The sequence below is a fragment of the Camellia sinensis genome, chromosome 15, assembly GCF_055761805.1.
Source record: "Camellia sinensis isolate YWXY chromosome 15, ASM5576180v1, whole genome shotgun sequence".
In the NCBI taxonomy this organism is placed as follows: domain Eukaryota; kingdom Viridiplantae; phylum Streptophyta; class Magnoliopsida; order Ericales; family Theaceae; genus Camellia; species Camellia sinensis.
This window is the reverse complement of record NC_138975.1, coordinates 33,397,450-33,423,108: the sequence shown is the minus strand read 5'-3', so window position 1 is coordinate 33,423,108 and position 25,659 is coordinate 33,397,450. Positions and strand designations below refer to the sequence as shown.

General features: G+C 32.5%; 1 protein-coding gene across 1 annotated transcript in view; it reads right to left on the bottom strand.

Moving 5' to 3' along the window:
- The window catches only part of LOC114298607 (cuscuta receptor 1), a 34,719-nt gene extending 12,196 nt beyond the window's left edge, over positions 1–22,523 (bottom strand). Inside the window, exons 1-6 of the mRNA XM_082907753.1 lie at positions 22,508–22,523; positions 19,868–20,199; positions 14,021–14,179; positions 13,831–13,905; positions 2,620–2,775; positions 2,401–2,466 (exon numbers count right to left, since the gene is read on the bottom strand). Coding sequence (XP_082763879.1) covers positions 2,401–2,466; positions 2,620–2,775; positions 13,831–13,905; positions 14,021–14,179; positions 19,868–19,964 — 553 coding nt within the window. The 5' untranslated portion in view covers positions 19,965–20,199; positions 22,508–22,523. The remainder of the gene's footprint in view (positions 1–2,400; positions 2,467–2,619; positions 2,776–13,830; positions 13,906–14,020; positions 14,180–19,867; positions 20,200–22,507) is intronic.
- Between the last annotated feature and the right edge of the window lie 3,136 nt (positions 22,524–25,659).

The following is a 25,659-nucleotide window of genomic DNA, read 5'->3' as shown; positions in this document are numbered from 1 at the left end:
AAAAGAAGCAGAAGAGGGGCATAACAAAAAGAAGGGGAGGAATTATATGACCTCATCTTGCTAATATTGCTATATGATTGTAATAATGTATTATTATTATCATTTTGATCAATTCATATATGATATTACAATGAAACCTAATGAAATACAATGATAATAATAAAAATTAAATACAGCACACAATTAGTACAAAGAAACTCTCAAAGAGGGAGAGAGAAACCCCAACAAATATATGGGGAACAATACCCTCATGTATGTTAGAAAATTCGAAACACTGACCTCATAGTATAGAGGTTTTGGCCAAACGGGATATATGATTGAAATTATTTTGTGATACACCAAATTCCTCATTCACTGTATAGGGATTTCAAATCATAAATTGGAGACTTTAATGCTGTGTTTGGTTGGGGGATTTGGAGAGAGATTTGGAAAGGGAAATGGAAAAGGTAGGTGAAATGTGAATAAAACATGCCTATATTTCACCTAGTTTCACACACCTTTTTCCCTTTTCATTTCCAAATCCCTCCTCAAATCCTCTAACCAAACACAGCATAAGTGGAATGCTATGTCTACTTACTAGCTGAGATTGCCAGTATCAATTTTAATAAAGAGTAATCAACAATCATGCTCTATTTAACATTGCAATTCTATTGCTAGAAGCCACAGAGGTTAATAATTTTCTCATTCAATTCAACCTTCTTTTTCAAAAAGGGCTACAATATTTATGGTTATCTATAATATGTTTGTGACTAGTGACACAATTTGGTTAGTTGATGCACTATGTATTGAGAAGTATGGAAACGTACATGAGACATGAATACAACATGAGATAGACACACAAACATAACAATATTAAAAAAATCTCAGCATACGAAGTGGAAGAATACGACAACTAATGAGCATATCTTTTATATGCATACCTCAAAAGCACAAATAGATACTGCTTCTTCTTTTACTTCATTTATTTATTTATTTCTTTAACAGTGAACACATTGACTTTGTTTTGTTTAGTTTTTGAAAGCTGCTTTCGAATTTTTTATTTTTCAAGTTTTCTTAATTTTTTTATTTTTTATATTTAGTTCAAATATTTTTACTTCTTAGATGCACTTATTAGATGCACTTAAAAAGTAACAAATTTTTAAAGAAAAACTAAAAAAAATCACCAAAGAAAAAAAAAAACACACAAAAATGTCCATATTTTTTTTAATTTTTTGTGAAGTTTCTTCAAATTTCTTCACAAATATTTGGAAAAGGATATGTACCCCGAAATAGTAATATGTAATTTATCCTCAAAGTGATTGAACTTGGTATTATGTGGGCCACCCTTAGAATGAATGTGATCCACACATTATATTTTTTAGATACTTTTATGGATACTTTTTTATGGGTACTTAACATTGTTGCAAGCATACCTTTTACGTGTATTTAAAAAATAACAAATAAAAAATTGACACAAATTTAAAGAAATTCACTAAAGACAAAATATAAGAAAAATAAAATAACTAAAACTAGTTTTTGAGTTTGAAAACTAAATAGATAAATTATGTTTTATTATATCAAAGTAGTCAGAAATCATTTTTTACATTCTTTCTACATATTAGAAAAGAAATGTCAATAAACAAATCCTAACCTAAAAAGTTTATTCATAAGCAAATCGGAAGTTTTGGGCTCTACAATTCTTAAAGTGTAATGTTAGGTTTCATGAAAGAATTATCATAAAAGGCTTCATGAAAATTATCCACCTTTAGATTAGTTTGTGATGTTTTATTGTATGTTATGCAATTACATATCCAAAGGTCAAGAATCTTTATGAAGTTTTTCATGATATTTCTTTCATGAAACCTAACATTACTCATTCTTAAAATTCAAAAGTTAAAGAATGAGAGATTAATAAGAATTCACAAATTGTTTTCCAATTAAATCCCAAATTTATTTTTTCAAACTTACACTACTGTGTTCTAAGAAATAGATGTGAGTCCCCCAAATATTTATAATAGAACTCCAATACATGTTGGGGAGCATTTGAAGAATGTCGGTATTCAATACGGACAAATGCCTATTCAGAAGTGTCTAAGCTTCATAGAGTATGTATCTTTATAAATTGAGCTATCTGATTCAGAATTATGAGAATTAGTTCAATTGCATCAAGATCGAGGTCAAAAGAGAACTTCAAGACAGTTTCCACAAGATTGTAAACATTTACTCATTCTTCTTTCTAGATCATATTTGTTGTTCTGCTTTCTAGGCAATATGAGCCAAATCAGTGATTAAAATGCAATAGGATGGGAAGATAGTCCATTATTGTTAGTGCATGAAAATTTACAGAGGTTATATGGTTTTCCTGCTCTGTTTGTTGAAAACTTGAAGCAAGCATGTAATTTCAAGAAGGCTAGGTTTTACCTTGGATGTCATTAAGTTGATTATAACTTAGATCCAACCTTTCCAGGTTCCCAAGATAAGCTAATTCTGCACAAAGAAACAACAAAGTGATGAGTTTACAACATAGTAATACCAAGATTAGTAAAAATAATTATGTAATTGCGATTATGATTACCAGTTCTGAACTCCCTGTACAAATAAGAAACAATCATGAATTTTCACAGACACAATTGAAGTTACCTTGAGGTGGAAATAATCCCCAAATATTATTTGCATGGAGATTAAGCATCTTAAGGGATCTAAGCGCACTCAAAGATGGCAGAATGCGATCATCAAATTCGTTCCCTTCAAGATTTATAGTCTCCAATTTTCTCAAAGTCGACAGCTTTTCAAAACCTGCATGAAAATTTTGATAAAATGAATCATTGACGCTTCGATTCAACAAAGCATTAGTTCCAAGGATCCAAATACCACGAGATTGGTGTTGAATAAATTTTTCTTACCCAAGTAATTCGTATATATTATATCCTTGATTACACACAATGCAATGATTAATTGATCAACCAATATTGTAACAAATAATGACCCACTCCCTCCATTTGAACAAATACAATCTTGAAAGTTTGTGCCACTATAAGTACATATGCCATCAAGAGATTCAGTTCTTTTTTTTTTCTCTATGTTCTTTCCCAAGGAACAAACTTGCAAATGCACTAATGCAACAGGTTGATATAGAAATGTAAGTTGTACAACTAGTTCTTATCTTGCATTCATATTTTTCTTTCCCAAATTGTTTGCGGTACATAGTTATATGTATTGGTGGAGCCATAAAGTTAAATTATAGGGTACTTATTAATTACAATATCGAAAATTTTTATAAAAATATTTCAAGCAAGTTTTTACAATTGATTTCGAGAAACATCAAAAAAATAATATTATTTATAATTAGTGTATCATGGGCAATATAAAAAAATATGGATATAAGTCTTAAAATAAATTATATAATGATAAATTATTTTTTTATACAAAATTTGATTAGAACTCAATATAATAGCAATATCACGTCATCATTAGTATGTGATATCAACAACTAATAGTAAATAAACATATAGAGAGTGAACCTCACATGTCAAATGTAACTAACAATTCAATAAGTTTCATATCTTTATAATGAAATTACTTATATTTGCATGTCAATAATAATAACATTACCATTACATTTAAAATTTTCATAGATAATATAATTTATAGTAGTCTCTTCATTTTCAATCAAAACAATCATTATTATTTTCATAATTTTTAAAATATCATTGACATTTCACTCCAATAATATTTTTGTAATTCTTTTTATTTAAAATATTTTCTTTATATTTACAATCAAAAAAAAATTCACAAAATTTGGGGGCACATGACCCCTTGGTCTCTACGTGGCTCCGCCACTGGTTATATTTGGACCAGAAATATGGTTTTCCTATCAATATCTAGAGGAGTAAAGTTATATTGTTATCTAGAGGAGTATAGTTATATTAATATATTCAACACTAACACTCTCTCTCTCTCTCTAGAATCTTCTCTAACTTTCTCTTTAGATATTTCTTGTTACATTTTGGTTAAAGGAATGTGTGGGTGTGAAAAGCTTGGGTTGCCACCTTTATGAAGAATTCTGGGATTTCAAAGTCGGTGGATATAGCCGACTCTTGCAGCTATAAATACGAAATTGGTCTTCTATGTGTGTACTTGCAGTGATTGGGGGAAGCATGATTCGGATTGGTTTGGATGGAGTAAAAAGAGGATCAATTTATTATCAACAATTCTTAAAAAATTAGAACTAATTCAATTCGTTTAAATCGTGGAATCAATCCGCACCAATCCATTTAAACACGGATTGAATCGGTTTAAGACCATGAATTCACATAATTAAATAATAAAAAAATATATAGAACATTTTAATTTTATAAAAATATAAATATAGCATCATATTAGTTCCACAATAACATGTCTTTTCACAATAGCGGCATACTATTCTAGAATTTAAACAACCATAACAAAATTGATTCTACCATAAGTATTTTGACCATTACAAATTAAAACTAAAAACCAACAAACAAAAGTAATAAAAAAATATACTATGCAGGTTTAGGTTTGGGTTTAGATTTTCTATGAAATAAGAAAAGATACTATGCGGGAGGATGTATAATATAAATATAGCTATTTATATATGATCCGGATCAGTTCTAATCAGAAACCTTGGGGTTCAATCCGGAACTGATCCGTGGATTACGGATTTTTAATTTTTCAATCCAAAAATGAATCACGAATTTAAAAATTAATTCCAACCTATCAAATTAGATTGGATCAAATCGAATTATGAATTTTACGAATTTCTAACGCAGCCCTATGTAGTGAGAGAAAGGATAAGTCTTGATGTGTGTGAGAGTGAATACAAAGAAAGTGTGTGAGATATATATACAAAACGTGTGAGTGAAATAGCATGAGTGAGCAGTGTCGGCTATGAAGCACGGACACGGACACGGACACGGACACGGGACACGTCAATTTTTAAAAAATGGGGACACGGTCACGGCAGGGGACATGACAGATTTTTTTAATTTTTTTATAAATATTTTTATTTTAATACATATTAATTATTTTATTTATTTATTATATTTTTTAAGTAATATGTTCTAATTAATTTTTTTATTTTATTTTACATACATATTTATTTATTTTTATTAATATGTATAAGTATATATATTTTTTTTTTTTGATGAGCAAAAAAAACTTTATTGATGAAAGAGGCATAGAACATGCAAAATTACATCAACAAAGCAGGGGAGTGCAGAGAGCATCATAGCTAAACTTAACGATCCCAACTAGGTTGGCACCGCAAAGAAAGCGCAATCATATGCTAGCACTCGACCCGGGATTGGTGAGGAGCCAACCCCAAAGCAAAAAGAAAAGCAAAACCTATGAAGCTTAGCAACCACAGACCAAACTCTGCAACCTTAGACCATCTCCAACGCTTCAGCAAACGTGATATCAAATTCAAAATTTGATGAAAAAGTCACTTTTTTGAGCTCCAACCGTTTCACCAAATCGATATCAAATCCATAATTCAGCAAATCTTGTACCAAAATGAGAACAGGCGAAGCATTTTACCAAATTACTGTTCCTAACCGTTGGGAGAGACCAACCGGTCAACCAGCCGGTTGCCCGGCCGGTTGACCAACCGGTTGACCGCCTAAAGGTTCAAACGGTTCAAAAAAAAGGTTCAAACAGTAAAAAAAAAAAAAAAAAAAAAAATTTTTTGCCTAACCGGTCGACCAGCCGGTTGACCAGCCGGCCGACCACTAAAAGGTTCAAAAAGTTCAAAAAAAAAAAAAAATTCAAAAAAAAAAAAAAAAAAAAGTTTTTCGCTTAACCGGTCGACCGGCCGGTCGACCAACCGGTTGTCCCTGGCACAAATTTGATGAAAGTGCACCGTTGGAGCGAGTGGTATCAAATTGGTAAAATGAGTCATTTTTTACTCAAATTTGGTGAAAAATCTGAGTAACCGTTGGAGATGCTCTTAGCCAAGAACTCTACATGGACCAGAACAGCAAACACTGGCCCAAGCTCTGGGGACAAAAAGAAGCCAAACTCTGCAACCCTAGCCAAAGACTCAACTTGAACCAACAAAAGGATCACCGACCCAAACACACTCAGACTCTACTTGAACAGGACAGATCACAGCAGGCCAACACAGCCATCCAGCCTCAAACACCACAGATTGGCCATCTAGACCCAAACAACACAGATGCACAGAACCAGCAGAACAGATCTCAGCAGACCAACCCAACAGCTTCACAGACCAACCCAGCAGACTAAGCCAACCTATAGGATTAAACAAGGCAATACAGAAACAACCCTGCAACAAAGCCATCCAACTATCAAGCAGAAACAACCCTGCAACAACTGACCGACACAACACAGCAGACCAACACAACACAGCAGAGTGGCCAACAAAACAGATTAACCTCTACTGATAAACCTTCTAATCTGAGGGAGATTGAAGACAAAATCATGAATAGGATACTGCCACTGCCTAGAAGCTGTACTTAGCCAAAGAGCCACTCTATACTTAACTAGATCAGAGAGAATCTCTACATCAACTACTGCGTTATTGAATACACAGTCATTTCTTTGCTTCCAAAGAGACCAAAGGGTTACAAGAGGGATACATCTCCAAATCACCTTCTCTCTCTTCTAAAACTTACCACCCTCCCACCACTGTAACAAACAATCAACTGTACCAGGCATTGCCCAATACAGACCCCACCAATCAAGCAAGGACGACCATACCATCCACACAAAATGGCAATGAAGGAGCACATGTAACACCGACTCCTCATCATGCTTACAAAAGCAACACATGATAGAAGTTCCTCCAGGGAGGACCTCTATTTTCTGGAGGAACACAGAGGTCTTAATCTTATGCTTCCAAGCGAGCCGGCCAAAAAACTGGACTTTAGGGGGTAAAACCTTATTCCACAGCATTCTAGGAGCTCCCAGTTGATTTCCAACTCCACTGGAACAATGCTTATACAGAGAAGCTACTGAAAAGAGACCTGATGATGTGGCTGACCACTTAGGGTAATCAACTCTCTCCATCCTAATTAAGGGACCAGGAGAGATAATAGAGACCAGTCTCAGCAAGTCAACTCTTTCCCATTCAAACAACTCTCTTCTGAATAATAAGTTCCACTCCCTTGAGGATGCCTTTAGATCAACAAAAAGTCTAAGAGCTCCTTTCTTTTCTTTTGACAAGCTGAACAGTCTAGGAAATTCAACTCTCAAACAGTGGCCATCACACCACATATCCTCCCAAAATCTTATGCTACAACCATCTCCCACCTGCACGTTGAAATTATTAAGAAAACACTCCAACATGGAGGGGTAGAGAGAGGCCAATGATGTAATATCTCGCCATAATTTTGACTGCCTCCAGCTATCACCAGAAATCGGCAACCAGCAACACTCATCAATGTTGTATTTACTGCAAATTACTTTTCTCCACAGAGCTTTTGACTCACAAGCAAACCTCCACCACCACTTCAGTAACAAACAGGAATTAGCAACTCTAACCTTCCTAACACCCAACCCTCCAATGTCAATACTTTTGGTAACCTCCTCCCATTTGACTAGATGAACCTTCCTTTTTAGATCCGAGCCACCCCATAAAAAAGCTGCTTGGATTCTTTCAAAATCCTTAGCCACTCCCTCTGGCATTCTAAATAGAGATAAATAGTATACTGGTAAGCAAGAGAGAGCAGACTTAATCAAAGCCAACCTACCCGCAAATGACAACATTCTCCTCTTCCAACCTGCCAGCCTAGCCTTAACTTTCTCAATAACTGGAGTCCAGGACTTCCTCTTGCTAAGACTAACCCCCAAAGGGAGCCCAAGATAACTCAAAGGTAATGAGCCAGTCTTGCGATTCAGCTTGGCAGCAAAATCTACCAGGACAACAGAATCCACTCCTACTCCACAAACCACACTCTTATGATAATTAATTTTCAACCCTGATACTAGCTCAAAACAACGAAGGATCCTTTTTACATTGACTATTTCCCCTTCATCAGCCTCGCAGAATAGGATAGAATCATCTGCAAATTGCAAATGAGACACCAGAACATCATTAACCCCTACCCTAACACCCTTAATTAAATTCAAATCTAGAGCTCTGGACAAAAGAACATTCAGGCATTCTGCCACAATAATGAATAGAAAAGGTGAGAGGGGGTCACCCTGCCTTAGCCCTTTTTGGGGAGAGAATTCTACAGTTGGAGAACCATTCACAAGGACCGATAGCCTAGCAGTGGACACACATTCCCTAATCCAAGCAATCTACCTATCACCAAAACCGAATCTGGACAACAAAGAGAAGAGGAATTCCCAATTGACAGAATCAAAGGCCTTTTCAAAATCGAGTTTCAAAATCACACCCTTCCTTTTGGCTTTTTTCCACCCATCAACAACCTCATTTGCTATAAGGACTCCATCCAAAATATGCCTGCCACGAAGGAAGGCAGATTGAGCTTCGCTAATTATTTCGGGCAAAACCTTACTAAGTCTACATGATAAAACCTTTGATAAAATTTTGTATAGAGACCCTACAAGACTTATGGGCCTAAAATCTTCCAACCCCCCTCCATTCTCTTTTTTAGGCACTAAGGTTATAAAAGAACTATTGATGCCCCTTACCAGTTTACCAAGAGTATGAAACTCCTTCATAAATTGGATCACTTCCCCCTTCATCAACTTCCAATGCTTCTGAAAGCATAAAAGGTTAAACCCATCGGGGCCTGGAGCTTTGTTACCATCACAATTTTTATGGCCTCCCATAGTTCTTCCTCTGCAAATTCTGCTTCTAGCATTTCGAATGCCTGTCTATTCCTAACAGATCTGAAAACACCATCGAGGGATGGTCTGACTTTCCAATCCTCTGAGAAATGCTTCTTAAAGTGACTACACACTTCTAGTTTTACTTCCCCAGGATCTTCAACCACCCTATCCCCAACAGTAACAGAATAGAGCCCATTCTTGCTTTGCCTACTGGTGGCCATTACATGGAAGTATCTGGTATTCTTATCCCCCTTCAAAGCCCAGTCGAGTCTCGCTTTTTGGAGCCATATCCACTCAGCCCTTCTACTTAGCTTCCAAACTTCACTATTCACCACATTTCTCCTAGCCTTCTCCAAATCTACTAAAGCTCTTTGTTTCTGCTAGCAAATCAAGCTTGTTCAACTCCTCTTCAGCATCCTTAAGTTTAGCTGAGACATCCCCAAAAACGTCTCTATTCCAATTTCGCAAAGCCTCTCTAAGCAATTTAAGTTTGCTTTGAAGAATGAAACCAGCCCACCCATCTACTCTTGCCTCCTTCCAAACTTTCTCAAAAAAAGTTGAGAACTGATGGTGTAACAACCAGGCATTGATGAATCTAAAAGGTCTAGGGCCCCAATCCTTCTCCTCCTCTATGAGGATTAAAGGGCAGTGATCTGATAAAATTCTAGGCAAACCCCACAATTTGAGTTTAAAAACTTCTAACCATTCAGGATTCACTAGAAACCTATCTAACTTGCTCCACTTAACCCCTTCTTGTGCACTGCACCAAGTATACTTCCTTCCCAGCAAAGGAACTTCAGACAATTCACATGACTCAATGAAGCTATTAAAATCCAGCATACCCTTATGCCTTCTCGAGCAGCCTATCCTCTCACCCACACATCTGATTTCATTGAAGTCACCACCATGACACCAAGGCTTAGAGGAAACAGATTTCAACCCTACCAGAGTATCCCAAAGCTTCCTTCTCCTATCCACTACATTAGGAGCATATACATTAACTAAGACACATTCAAAGGAATTGAGAATAGTACCTGAAAGTAGTATAAAGCTCCTATTATAGCAGCAATCTGAAAGTTGAAAAATCCTTGGATCCCAAATGCAAAGCAAACCTCCTGAATTCCCATCTGAATCCACATACGAGTAATCCATTCTGGCTTTTGGCCATAGGGGTTTAACATCTATCTCAGAACAACTTGATAACTTGGTCTCTTGGAGGAGAACAATATCAATATTTCTGTCTATAATCATGCTTCTAATCTTACATTTTTTCTCCCTTCTACCCAATCCTCTGCAATTCCATGATAGAATCTTCATTAGAATACAAATATAACTCTGGAACCCCTCTAAACATAACCCAACTCACGACCTTTGACCCTCTCTCATCCGCCCCATGTCCTTCAGTTCCATTTCTGAAATCTTCCTTAAGGCCTCCGCTTCTTTCCCTTCATAATTAATCCCTAACAGCCTCTCCATTTGAAGAGTAGCACGAGCTTCTTCCCGGATTAATCTCTCTTCCCCTGCACTGCTGCCATACGAAGATGAGGACACTAAAGTTGCCACCGCCGGCCTGAAAATGACTCCCTTAGACCCTTTCTTACTAGATGATGCACTTAATTGGTTCATATTTCTAACAAACCCAGAAAAACCACCGATTTTCTTTTGATTGTAGTGCCCCAAATTCTTTTTCTCGCCCCTCTTGCCATTGCCCTTCGAGCCTTCCTTCTCTTTCAACATATCCTTCCTCAGTTTAGGCTGACTGAGTTTGGTGTACATCACATTAGGCCTACTCTTAATGGATTCCTCATTGGGCCTATCTGCCCCGGTCTTATTTGGTGGACATTGCTTAGGGTCTGCTCTAACCACAGACTCTGGAGGCCCACAATTGATTGTTGGAGCTTGGCCCAAAAAGACCTCTAAGCTGATACCAGGCCTATCTACACTCGATCCACTACAACTTTTTATAAAGCCTGGTGAATACACCTGACCCTCCTCATTTTGATAATCCTCATTTACACCCTTGTCAGGGCTACCCAACACCATCGTTGCCTCTACTTCACAAGCACCATTTACCTTTCCGAAGTCATGCAGTGAGTCGTCAATTGCCAAAGCATGTGAATACACCTGACCCTCCTCCTATTGATAAGCCTCGTTTACACCCTTGTCAGGGCTTTCCAGCACCATCATTGCCTTTTCCTCACAAGCATCGTTTACCTTTCCGAAGTCATGCAGAGAGTCATCAACTGCCGAAGCGTGCAATAACCCATTCACTTCATCCAGCTCAACCTCTTTCCTTATTTGATATGTTTCACTAACATGATCCAGCTCATTTCTTCTGGCCACTTCAGCAACTGACTCAGCTGCCCCGTCATACCTCTTCACCTTCTCCTCACTGAGTTTGCCTTGAGGCCCCTGATCAGTACTGTTGAAGAAACTAGACCCTTCATCAAGATGAATCTTGCATTTGCACACCTCTCTCACTACTTCAGACACCACCCTTTGCTCCTCGCAAACTCTTACTGAATGGAGCTTCCCTTTACACTTTAGAGTGATGACTTTATTAATAAGTTCCATACTTTTTGTTGCAACTCTGACCTTTGCACTTCTGAATGAAGTCGGATTGCTAACATCACCTTCAAAATTAAGGACTTCACCCCACAAACTACCAATCTTCTTCAACGTACTGCTACTCCAGAGGTTAAGGGGAATGCCATAACAGCTTAGCCATACCCCCCTCTCCTGGTCCAAATTTAGACCAGCAATCCATTCAGTAATAAACTCACTCCATTCATGGATCCATGGGTAAAACAGTGGCATTTTAGACGTCTTCTCTTCCTTAGAATCGAACGTTACAACTACATCTCTGCCACCCACCTCTCTTACCAAAACCTCACCCACTCCTTGTATTTTTAACTCCTCTTTCAACTCTTGAGCACAGCGATTCGTTTTGAGTCTTATAATAACACTCTCGTACAACCATCTATTACCCACTTCATCAACTTCCACTATAATGCTACCCCGATCTTGAATGGTCTTGTCAGCTACTACTTCTGCAAAGGATCTATGGTCCCTCAACTGAACCACATTCCTATCACCTCCTGCATTATAGAACCTGCGATTAGTAAGACCTTCCACCGGATGAGGATTGACCCTTGGCCTAGCTCTCTCATTCCTGTACTCAGCACTCTTTACTTCCAAGGCCTTATCGTCAACCCACAAACCATTAGCTTTTTGGATTGCCATTTCCATGGCCAATACAATAGTTATAAAATAATAACTGGTGGCATCCTTTATTACTATTATAATAATAATACTTTCAGTTATTATTATAATATAATAATAATAGTTATATTATAAATATATATATATGAATCCAGCAGATTATAATAATAGTTATATATTATATACATATATGAATCCAGCAGATTAAAGAAGATAAAGACGCAACTGAGAGAGAGAGAGAGAGAGAGAGAGAGAGAGAGAGAGGAAGAAGCGATCGATCGCGATCGCGATCGCGATCGATCGCGATCGCGATCGCGAGGGAGAGAAGGTGAGAGAGAGAGCTCGTCGAAGTCGAAGGGGATGGAGGTCGCCGGCGAGTCGACTGGACTGGATCGAAGTCCAGGTTTGTTTCAAGACCTTTACTCTTCTCCTTTACTCTTCTTTTTTGCTCTCTGTGTCCAGATTTGGACACGCGTGTCCAGATTTGGTGGACACGCGTGTCTCCGCTGTGTCTCTGCCGTGTCTCCTGCAAAAACAAATAATTAAATTAAAGGGACACGCCACCCGACGTGTCCTGTACGTGTCCCCGACGTGTTCTCGTGTCAGACACTGCCACGGCATGAAATCTGCCGTGTCCATGCTTCATAGTGTGTCGGTTGTCATGAGAGTGTAGTAATGTCTTGTGTAAGTGGTGTCTCGTAAAGTCTTGATGAAGTCAGCACATATGTGCTAGAAATATAGTGTAATATAGTGTGCAAGTGGATTGTGGATTTGTTGGGATGTATTCGTGTGCTATAAATAAAAGGGTAAATTACACTGACACCTTTAAGGTTTGATTCAATTACAATTTATTTTTTGATATTTTAAAAATTATATTCTTATCTATGTAATTAATAGTTTTATTTCACAAATCTCCCTACTTATATAAAATGCAACAACTCTTAATAGAAAAACAGAAGAAATTACATTGAAAAAAAAAAAGCAAAATAAACAAAAAGAAAAAAAAAATATAGGAAGTAAAACAAAACAAGAAAAGAGAGAGTGTTTGAGTTTAATGTCTTCATTCAGACTGAATAATTACAATGACAGGGGATTAGTATAATTTCACAAATGTCAAGGGATAATATACATTAAATCCAAATCTTAGGGGGTGTAAGTATAATTTACCCTTAATAAATATATATATATATATATATATATATAAAATTTTGTGTCAAACTCGACGCATAGTTATATTAGATTGGAGATATGGTACATCATAGGTTTCTTGTCAACATTTCAGAGTCTATATTAAGACGTGTAAGATTCCTCTTTTGATAAGAAACAATGATAATATCAATATTTATTTATTTTTCTTTGGTAAGTAAAATATTTTCATATCCTATTAAAAGACATTATTGATAAAAAGAGCATGTAAAATCAAGGGTCACTTTCATCAGGTGTAGTTACATGAAGACATCATCACTAGAGTGTAGCTGGATTTATTATTCAATATGGATTTCTAGGAACCCTTCAATTGTTCTTCTAAAGGTGAATCTTGCATGGTGGTTTGGTCACAAACAAATTTCTAGCAATGAATTTCAGACATCTTGGTGATTAAAAGTTACTAACAATCAAATTGTAGAGGTTTACCGCCAAAACATTATGTCACAAAATTTGAGAGGGAGTAAAAAAGAATGTCATTGCAAACTGATTGCAAACATCACACCTTGGTCACCAGTCAAGTTTTTATTCTCCTCTTTCCTTGTACTATTATAAACTTAAATAACTTAAGTTTTGAATGAGTTGATCCTATGGAATCAAATAGACAATAAAAGAGAGATACAGAGATGGCTATTGTGTTACCTTGCATTGGGAGACAGCCATAATAATGATTGAAGCCTATATCCAATGTTTTCAAGTTTCTCAATGCTACCAATTCTGCGCCAAGAATGTATATACGAGTAACTATATATATATAATTAAAAGGAAACTGCATAGAAAGAGAAGCACAGAATTGTGGACGCCCTATGAAAATGAATGGAGGGAAACATGCCATGTGCAGGGAAGTATCCTCCCAAGGCATTGTTACTGATAATCAAAGTCTTAATTGAAGTGAGAGCACCCAAAGAGTGGAAGACATTATTGTCATCAAAGTTATTGGAACCAAGATCCACGATCTCCAGCTTCCTCAAATTTGACAATCTTTCAAATCCTGCAAAGAGGAGTACAGTCATCACAATTCAAATATAATTTTTTGCAGGTTATAGGAAGGCTGTGATCCTTAAAAACTGATGAATTTTTTGGGCAGAAAGATCCTTGGTTTCAGTTTTACAAATATAACCCTTTTTTCTCTTTTCTTTTTCTTCCCCCCCCCCCCTAATTTTGACAACTCACATTGGTTGACCAGCCACGCCTTGAGTCATGAGTTGAGACTATTTGAGAAATGGGTTTCATCGCAAAGTCGGTGTGGAGAAGAGTTATATGGATGTATTTAAAAGTATCCATTTCAAATCCCTCTACGTGAAGGTAAATGTAAAATAAAAAAATTTCTTTGTTTGTTATCTAGGCAGATTAAAAAAACAAAAATAGGAAAGTAAATAGGAAACAATTACTTTTTTATTTTCTTAATTTCAGATCATCTGTAGAAAAAATAGAATCTTAGAGCATCTATAATCATTTGTCAAACTCAAATTTAATGGAAAAATACTTAAAAATGAGTTCCATGTCTAAGCCTCCAACCATTTCATTAAACCTGTATCAATATTAAATAAAGGGATAACCAAATTTTTCATCAACTCAAGCCTCACTTAATTCTTTCATCAAATGCTCCACGGTCATGTTTTTATTCAACTATGGATAGGAGTAAGGATTGAGGATGGTTTATTTATTTAATTTTTGAACTAAGGATAGAGGATGGTTGAAACACTCATTTCTTTCATAAGAAAAAATGGCTAAAAGAGGCTTTTGGGATGGGCTGAGAAATTAAAATTTTGATTATAGCATTGGTAACCTTCATATTAGATCAAGCTTTTAATTGAATTTTTACTCAAAATTCATGAAAAAAGAACCAAAGAGTAAAGATTAGGGACTGCCTTATATGAAATGATTTGTAACTTAAAAAATGTCACCATCACATATTTCATTTTAAAAAATGCCAATGACGGTCTATAGAGTTATTATTTGTCTAGGTTGACAAATAAAATATACATTAAAATGTGTAAAAAAAATTATATAAAAATATGTCAAATTATTTCAGGATGTGTAAAATACATATGATTGTAACTTTTTGATAATTTTCTCCCCTTAGAGCATCTCCAACTGTTACTCAGATTTTTCACCAAATTTGAGTCAAAAATTACTCATTTTACCAATTTGATACCACTCGCTCCAACGGTGCACTTTCATCAAATTTGTGCCAGGGACAACCAGTTGGTCGACCGGCCGGTCGACCGGTTAAGCGAAAATTTTTTTTTTTTTTTTTAACTTTTTGAACCTTTTAGTGGTCAACCGGCTGGTCGACCGGTTAGGCAAAATTTTTTTTTTTTTTTTTTTTTTACTGTTGGAACCTTTTTTTTGACCGTTTGAACCTTTAGGCGGTCAACCGGTTGGTCAACCGGCCGGGCAACCGGCTGGTTGACCAGTTGGTCTCTCCCAACGGTTAGGAAGAGTGATTTGGTAAAATGCTTCGCCTGTTCTCATTTTGGTACAAGATTTGCTGAATTATGGATTTGATATCGATTTGGTGAAACGGTTGGAGCTCAAAAAAGTGACTTTTTCATCAAATTTTGAATTTGATATCACGTTTGCTGAAGCGTTGGAGATGGTCTTACTACAACTCATTAGGTGTTGACTTACTTTTAATGAGATGTATCACCTATGCCAAAATATCTACCCATCCCCGCCTTAATTTTTGGTACAGAATCTCAGACCTTCTCGAACATGAAAAATGCTTGGGAGCACTAATTAGTGCTCCCACTAATTAGGTGGCAGTGGGTCCCGCTATTAATGATGTGATGTTTTGGTCTTGGAGTTGTATTTTTTATTTTATTTTTTTTACTTTTTTAATGCATTAGTGCTATTAGTGGTGATATTTTTAATGGGATGAATCATTGTTGCTCTAACATAAGACTTGTACAATTTTTTTGACCTTTTACCTTAGAGCTTTTCAATTGTTCAGGTTAATATTTAAATAAATAGCGTTTTTGACCTTTTACCTTTGCATTCCACTTCATTTGTGAAAAAACATTGCTATTCAAGTCTAAAAATTAGACTTAATTTCTAGATCTAGTTATATGTCAAGAAGATGATTGATTGATAATTAGAAGAAGATGATTGATTAATAATTAAATATTTTCCAATTATCAACCAATCATCTTCTTGACACCACACTCAGTCTAGAAAATAGGTCTAAAAAGTGTACTTGTATATCATTTTCCTTTTGTGAACACAAATTGTCTATTCCTACAAAATAGTGTTTTTTTTTTTTTTTTTGTTAAAAGTTTCATAAATTGTTCCACTTTGATATATAAAAAAATCATTATCATACAAAGTTGATGAGAGCATGCCAGTGATCTTCCAGTTTATCTACCTTGCTGGAAAAATATTTTTTGAAAACAAAAAAAATAAGTAGAGAGAAATTTTTTTTAAAAAAAATACTATTAAATAATCTGGTAAGTCAATGTCCAATGTTTTATGTCTGGGGGAGAAAAAAAAGTGTAGAGAAGTAAAACATTTTAAAAATGGAATTGTGAATGTGGTTATGCTAAAAAAATATTTATGGAATTTTTTTTTTTTTTGGGCTAAAAAAGTTGAACTCAAAATTTAAATAATAAAAAAATGAAAAAAATCAATTAGCTTGGTTATTAAGAGATGTAACATCATTAGAAATGTTTATGTTTATATTTATTAATAAATGTAACATCATTAAAATAAAAAATAAATAAAAAATAAAAGTGATTCTGTTAAAAAATATTTATGTGAAAAATGTTATTTATTTATTTATTTATTTTTTCAATTGGGTTCTGTTTAAAAAAAATGGTGATAAAAATAGTTTATGTTTTACTGCTATGAAATCTTTTCACAAGGCAAGTGAGAAAGAAAGAAAAGAGAGATAATAGGGGTGGTTTGATTTGTTTAAGGATTAAAAATAAGAGTTTTTTTTTTTTAACAAACCGTTGTTACCCACCCTAGGGACAAAGCTCACGAGACATAAACAACATAGTATACCGTCTCAAACACTAATATAAATGGAATGCTTCAATTCTTACAACAAATTACCTTTTTTTGTTTTTACTTTAATTTTATTGGGGTGCATTTATGCTCTGGTAATTTTGTAAAATTTATTTGAAAGTCGAAACTATCCGGACCTGTATTTATATTTTGACTTCAAATTTTTAATAATAAATTTAATAAATTATATTTTAACTCAATAATTTTATATTCAATTATATTTTGATCTCATCATTAATTGCACCATGCTTTTAGGCACGGTCATATACTAGTATTAAAATATTGTGTAAAGTTTACGATGCAATTGATATAAATTAAATACTAATATATTATCCGTGTTATGTATAGGTATAAATAAATAATCAAAAATTAGTTTTTAAATTACAATAATAATATAAAATTTATTTAAATTATGTAGTAAAAATTATTTATAATCAATTCAATTTTATTCATTTTTATTCTAATATCATTAATTGTGTGTTCTAAGTTCTTAATAAAAAATTGCATGTCATAATTTAATTGGTAAAAATTAAAGAATAAAATTTATAATAAAATATAAACACATTTCGTTTTATAAGTTTCGTAATATATTAATTTTTTCTTATTTCACGCAGCTTAAAATTTTTTTACTCAAAATTGTAAATTGTCGTATCATAACCCTTACGTGAAAATAGATTATGATTGACTTGTGATGTTGGACTAAACATTAGAAGTAACATAGAAGCTGCTCGACTCAATATTTATGCTAATTTGACCTTCACCTAATCATTAAAAATTATTTTTATCGGTTCATGACCGGTATGAGCTAGTTTGGGAGTTCCAATATTGGATTAAATATTAAAAATTAGCCTAAAAAATCTAGTTCGAGTCGATTTTTTTTTTCAATAATTCTTGGTTTACGCTATAATACATTATATTTTAATAACTCAATATCGTAAAAAACATCTTAATGTTTACGGTACTTTTTATCAATCAATAAAAAAAAATTATAAATATTAAGAGAATTAAGTTTGAACAAATTCTAACATAAAATTTTTACTTAAAAACTTTAAGACCTACACATTTTGTTTGACTCTATAACTAATTTTTGAGATAGCAACTAAAATAAATTTCAATCATTATTATATTGAGATACATGTGTGATAAGAGTTTGTAATATATAATTTTAAAAAGTAATATTAATTCAAACTTTTCAATATGAAAAATGTGTACCCAACTTTATGTTATGTTTGATTCATGGATTTGGGTAGAAATTTGAAATGAGAAAGGAAAAAATAAGTGAAATATGAATAAAATATAATTACATTTTACCTAATTTCATAAGCCTTTTTATTTTCCCTTTTAAAATTTCTACCAAAAGCCATGAACCAAACATATCATCAATGTTTGAAAGGAGTTTTGGATCCTGTATTGTATTGATATACAGTATATAAAAAAAACTATACAATATTTACTGGGAGACGCAAGTTCTTGAAATGGATCATCAATCGCATTATAAGGGAGTAAAAGTTAGCCAATAATTTTTTTTTAATATTTAAAAAATTAAACATCAAGAAAAATAAACTATGGAAGATGTGAATTGATTCCTATATTTTAGTGATACGAAAATTTAAATTTTAAAACTAATCCTTTTGTAATTTCTAAATTTAAAATTTTAAATGGATTAATTAAATTTCTTTTTGAAATGTGTAAATCAAGACATAATAAGAATTTTTTTTTTAAATGATTCAATAAAATCTATAAGATTTTTTTTTTAAATTTTAAAATTGATTAATTAACTTTCCTTTTTCCAATTTTCTAAATTTAAATTATAAATAAATTAATTAAATTTCCTTTTGAAATGTGTAAAACAAGGTGCAATAAGATTTTTTTTAAATGATTCTACAAAAGTTAAAAGATTATTTTAATAATTTTAAAACTGTTTATTTAACTTTCTTTTTCAAATTTCTAAATTTAAATTTATAAATAGATTAATTAACTTTTCTTTTGAAATATGTAAATCAAGATATAATAAGATTTAAAAAATAAATTAATTAAAACTGATTAGTTAACTTTCCTTCTCAAATTTCTAAATGGATTAATTAAGTTTTCTTTTGAAATGTGTAAATCAAGGCATAATAAGATTTATTTTAATAATTCAATAAAAGTTAGCTAATAGAAGATTTTTTAATTATTTAAAAAATAAGAATTCTAGAAAAATAGTATGAGGATTTTGAATTTCACAAGACTTTTCTCATTAGAAAGCTCATTTCCTTAATATATAGTATATATATTGATTGGAATGTTGATGCATATAAAACCAATAAACATCAAGAGAAAAAATCTACGCAAAATGTGAATTGATTCCTATATTTTAGTGGTACAAAATTGAAATTTTAAAATTGATTAGTTAACTTTCCTTTTCAAATTTCAAAATTTAAATTTTTAAATAGATTAATTAACTTTCCTTTTGAAAGGTGTAAATCAAGCCATAATAATAAGATATTTTTAAATGATTCAATAAAATCTAACTAGAACATTTTTTTAATTATTTAAAAAATAAAAATTTTAGATAATAGAATTTTGAGTTTTACAAGCCTTTTCTTATTAAAAATTCCTTTTTGCTTAATATATATAGATTGAGGTGTTAGAAGATAAGCCTAAAATATATTCTACTTATTTTATTGACTACCTTCATTGTGAGTCCAACCACTGAATGAATTGAAAGACAAATTGAGACTTCGGAGCTCCTTGAAAGGAAGGAAGAGGGAGGCATTTATGAACCACATCCTGTAATGCTGATATGATGTATCTTCTATATTATCCAGAGAGAGCTCTGTTATGTGTCCCGTGGTGCGATCACACGTTACTCTCTCCCAATCACAGCAATCGCTGTGATGGTCTGCTTTCTCATCAACCCAGGTAGGGTGAAGATGGTCTGCATCAGCACCGTTGGATTTGAGGAAGTCCTTGAATTCCAATAGACCCCTCCTCTCTCCTTCCAAGCAACCATCACTATGTTCACTGACAAGAATCAAAACTATTAGTACCCACATAATACCAAACTTGCCCAGAAAAACCCACCCCATTTATGCAAAAATAAAAATAAAAAGAACTATATGAATGTAACCAACATAGTTCTTTGTATATATATATAACAATCTATGCTGTGTATATGCAAAGCTTGATCTAACATACTTGGATTGGGTTGTACAGATGGCAAGCATCCCGTGGATCTATGGCTGATAATTATGGTTGGGTTTAGTGACAAATGCTATAAATTCTAAATAAATTACCAAATATTCTACTAAATGAATCATGCGTCATGTGAGAGATTTAACAAAATATTTGATAATTCATTTAGAATTTCTAGCATTAACTCTAGGTCTAGTACCCCAGACTTGGACTATTCTTGCCTCGACAACACTACAAAGACTAGACTTTGATAGTTGACCTCAAATCAATATCTACAACAAGTGAACGCGTAATGTTTTTACACTGCAAAGACTAGACTTGAAAAAATTATCATCCAGTAGTATTTTTACGAAGTTAATAAAACAATTTAAAATTTAATTATTAATATTTAAAAAAACTTCATCAATTAATAATTATTTTTTTAAATATATATTGAAACTTAAAAAAAGAAAAAGAAAAATCAATGCAAGAAGACTCCATGGAAGCCCACTCCACTCCAGAGTATCCAGACACAAATTTTTGAGGAATGTAGTAGAAAGCACATTTGTTTTATTTGTTCTTTTCAGAATTGATTTTTATTTAGAGTTATTTACATTAAGGAGCAAATTTCCTTACAGTTTGGAACTTGTGTCATTTTAATCCATAATTTTTCAATTGTAATATATTTGATCCTAAATTTTGAATTTTGTTTCAAATAAGAACAATTAAAGATATCATTGCTTAATTTCAAGGGCAAAATCATCAATTTGATAAAATATAAACTAATTTGATAAAAATAAATGTCAAAAAAATATTTTTGAATTTTTAAAAATTATTTCTACCTACTAAAGATAAAATTATTTAAAATTGATAAATCTCTTAGACATTTATTTATTTTTTTTACTAAATTAATTTTTATTATGTGTTTGGATGATGATCATGTAATGGGTAGTTGTTTTTATTTTCATTAAATTAATTTCTATTTTTTCAAAAATCAAATATGACGACAACTTTAATATCATTATTAAATCAATCCATTAAATCAAAACATTCAAAACTAAAAATAATTCATATATTAAATATATTGATTACACATTAAAATCCTAACAACCACTTATTACATGATCATCATCTAAACACCAAATAAAAATTAATTTAATAAATAAATAAATATCTAAAAAATTTATCAATTTTACATAATTTTATCTTTGGCTAGTAGAAATAATTTTTTAAAATTTGAAAATATTTTTTTGACATTTATTTTTGTCAAATTAGTTTATATTTTATAAAATTGACAATTTTACCCTTGAAATTAAGCAATGATATCTTCAATTGTCTTTATTTGAAACAATATTCAAAATTCAGGATCAAATGTGTCACAATTGAAAAATCAAGGATCAAAGTGACACGAGCTTCAAACTATAGGAACTGCTATTGTAAGCCCTACATTAAGATATATCACTTTAGCTTCTTAAATTTTAACAGTCCTACAAGTTCCAAAATTTACTCTTTATTTCAAAATTTTAAGGTATTTGTATTATATACAGTGACAACTCCAGTAATTTATAAGGATGTGATCACTCCAAAAACTCAAGTTTCACAAATTTTATGAGAAAAAAAATAAATTAAACTAATTAAAATTTAAACTTCTCAAACTTTAAGTAAAATAAACTTTTAATAAAATATTATTGTCTTTTTTTGGGGGGGTGAATAATATTATTGTCTTAACAAAATAAAAAAATACATAAACTTCTACAATTATATTCAACGAGGTGCCATTTTTTGGATAACCTCATTTTCAATAGTGTCAAACATACCATTTTCTATATATATATATGTGTGTGTGTGTGTGTGTGTGTGTGTGTAAATAGGTACATTATATACATAAAGAGTGTTCAATGGAACATTAAAGTTAATTAAAAATACATGTTCTTGTTATTCAACAAATTTTTCACAGTGAAACTCGCACGAATATTATCGGGCAATTATCAAGTTTTTGCAATAATATCAATGTTCCAATTAACAACCCAAAATTTTCATAAAGAGCATAAAAAGTATTTATAATCACAAAAATAATCTCAAATTATATTTTGCCCAAATTAAATATCATAAACCCTAAATTTACAAAAACAAAGCTAATCTTAAATAGAAATAATACCTTTTGAAACCCACCCCATTTATGCAAAAACTATATGAATGTAACCAACATAGTTCTCTTGTGTATATATAGGCCCATTTTGGCAACTTGGACTTTTTTGGTTTTGTTTTTAATTTTTAATTTTTTTAAGTTATATCATTTTTTTAAAATTTTTTTAATATATATATATATTTTTAAATCAAAAAAAAATCAAAAAATCATTTTTTAAATTACTTCTCAAACAACCTTAAATAACAATCTATGCAGTGTATATGCAAAAGCTTGATCCTAACGGATTTGAGGTGGCTGATGTGCGTGGTGCACAGTAGCCAGTATTATGCAATTAAATAAGTCAATTTTGGGGCTCATTTTAATAATCTGAACCGTTCATATTTTAGAATACATCAAGTAGAATATGTCTGTAAAAAATCAAATTAATCGGATATCATTTACCCATGCATCCACTCACATTTGTATTTACAAAAATAAAAAACAATTGTGATTTAAAGTATTAAAATGAATATAAATGTGAGTGGATGAAAGAGTAAATGATATCTCATTAACTTAATTTTTTACAGATATGTTCTACTTGATATATTCTAAAATGTGAACGATTTGGATTATCGAAATGGACCATGAAATGAGTCCATTTAACTGTATAACAGTGATTGTTGTGCACCCCACATAACAACCCACCCAAATCCTAATCTAACATACTTGGTTGAATTGGATTGGATTGGATTGTACAGATGGCAAGCATTCCGTGGATCTATGGCTGATAATTATGGTTGGGTCTCGTCCCCAGGACTTGGACTACTCTTGCCTCCACAACACTGCAAAGACTAGACTTTTGCTATGTATCCTGATCTAACATACTTGGTTGGATTGGATTGGATTATACAGATGGCAAGCATCCTGTGGATCTATGGCTGATAATTATGGTTGGGTCTCATCCCAGGATTTGGACTATTCTTGCCTCCACAACACTGCGAAGACTAGACTTTTGCTATGTATCCTGATATAACGTACTTGGATTGGATTGGATTGGATTGGATTGGATTGTACAGATGGCAAGCATCCCGTGGATCTATGGCTGATAGTCATGGTTGGGTCTCGTCCCAGGATTCGGACTATTCTTGCCTCCACAACACTGCAAAGACTAGACTTTTGCTATGTATCCTAACCTAACGTACTTGGATTGGATTGGATTGGGTTGTACAGATGGCAAGCATCCGATGGATCTATGGCTGGTAATTATGGTTGGGTCTTGTCCCAGGATTTGGACTATTCTTGCCTCCACAACATTGCAAAGACTAAACTTTTGCTATGTATCCTAATATAACGTACTTGGATTGGATTGGATTGAATTGGATTGGATTGTACATATGGCAAGCATCCTATGGATCTATGGCTAATAATTATGGTTGGGTCCTGTCCCAGGATTTGGACTATTCTTGCCTCCACAACACTGCAAAGACTAGACTTTTGCTATGTTTGGGATACTAGTTTGTATTAAAATAGGTATATAAAATAAAATTGATTATTTTAGTTTAATAAAATAAAATGTTACATTTAATTTATAATCATTTTATTTTTTCTTTTACCAAAAGTTAAAAAAATCAAAAAAATCTATTCCAAGCTTTTTAACCTCAAGTTAAAATAGTAAAAAAGTCAACTCACATCCAAACCAACACTTTGGTAGTTGACCTCAAGTAAACATCTACACCAATGTCGAACGCTAATAAAAAAATGAGACATTTACACACAAGTTCTAATTTATGAACTTATATTCCATTAAATTCTAATTAAGATTTTTTAGACTTTCAAATCCCATTAAATTTTTAATAGTTGGAATTATTCTTCAAACAATGATTGTTTATCATTTATGATTATCTACAAAAGAACATGATGATTTGACATTTATTTTGATTTTCAAAACTTTAAAATATCAACTTTCAAATTGAAAAAAAAGAAAAAATTTATGTGCAAAAAAAAAAACTAATTGTTTTTTGTAAAATTAAAAATTTTGTGTCTATAAAGGAACATGATGAAATATTGATGTGCAAAACTTAAAAAAAAAAAAAATGAAAAAATTGATAATGTTCTCAGTTTTAAAATTAAAAAAAAACTGTTAATGTTCTCGATTTTATTAGATAGTTGAATAAAGCCAATAAGTAGAACGGCAAAAACCTTTAATCTCATGTTCTGTTTTTTTATCAGTTAGTGAAACAATTATTTGGAACATTAGTATGCAAAATTGATAATGTTCTTAGTTTTAAAAATTGGAAACAACTGATAATATTCTCAGTTTTACTAAATAGGACTTATTAGTTTAAAAAATCTTAAATAGAACCTAAGCTACCATAACATTTGTAAATAGGACTTTAGGAAATTAACTTTAAATAAATTTTGAAATTTGACATAAACTAACTCTACAAGAATTAACACTTTTGCCGACCAAAAAATTGGTCGCTAAAAGCCCATTTTTAGTCGGCAAAAGTCATCCGCGACCAATTTTTTTGGTCGCTACTTTGGTCGCCAATTGAGGGTCGGCAAAAGTAATTCGCGACCAAAATTTTGATTGGTCGGAAAAAGTTGAATTTGCCGACTAAATTGTTGGTCGCTAAATATATCATTACTGTGACTAATCTATTTTGTCGCTAAAACATTTTGGTCGAAAAGTGATATTTGCCGACCATATATCTTAGTCGCCAATTGTCACATTCCACGACCAAACAGATTAGTCTCCAAAAGCCGAGGAATCGCCGACTAACAATTTAGTCGCCAAAAAATAAGAAATTACCGACCAATGATTTTAGTCGCAAAAGTGTAGAATTTGCCAACTAATTTTTTAGTCGCCAAATCTATTTTTTTTTTCTTTTTTTTTTTTTGGAGAACAATCAGTTTTTGTTTATAAAACTTCAATCCAATATTAAGCAGAAAAGGAAGCAAGGGTATTCCATGGTATTCCATTCTATCCAATAAACATGTCATGAAATATAAACATGGTATTCCATGGTATTCCAATAAACATGGTATTCCATGGTATTCTAATAAACATATCCAGTCGACTAATTTTTCAATAAACATATTCCAATAAACATATAAAACGTATTCCAATAAACATATTCCAATAAACATGGTATTCCATGGTATTCCAGTCGACTAATTTT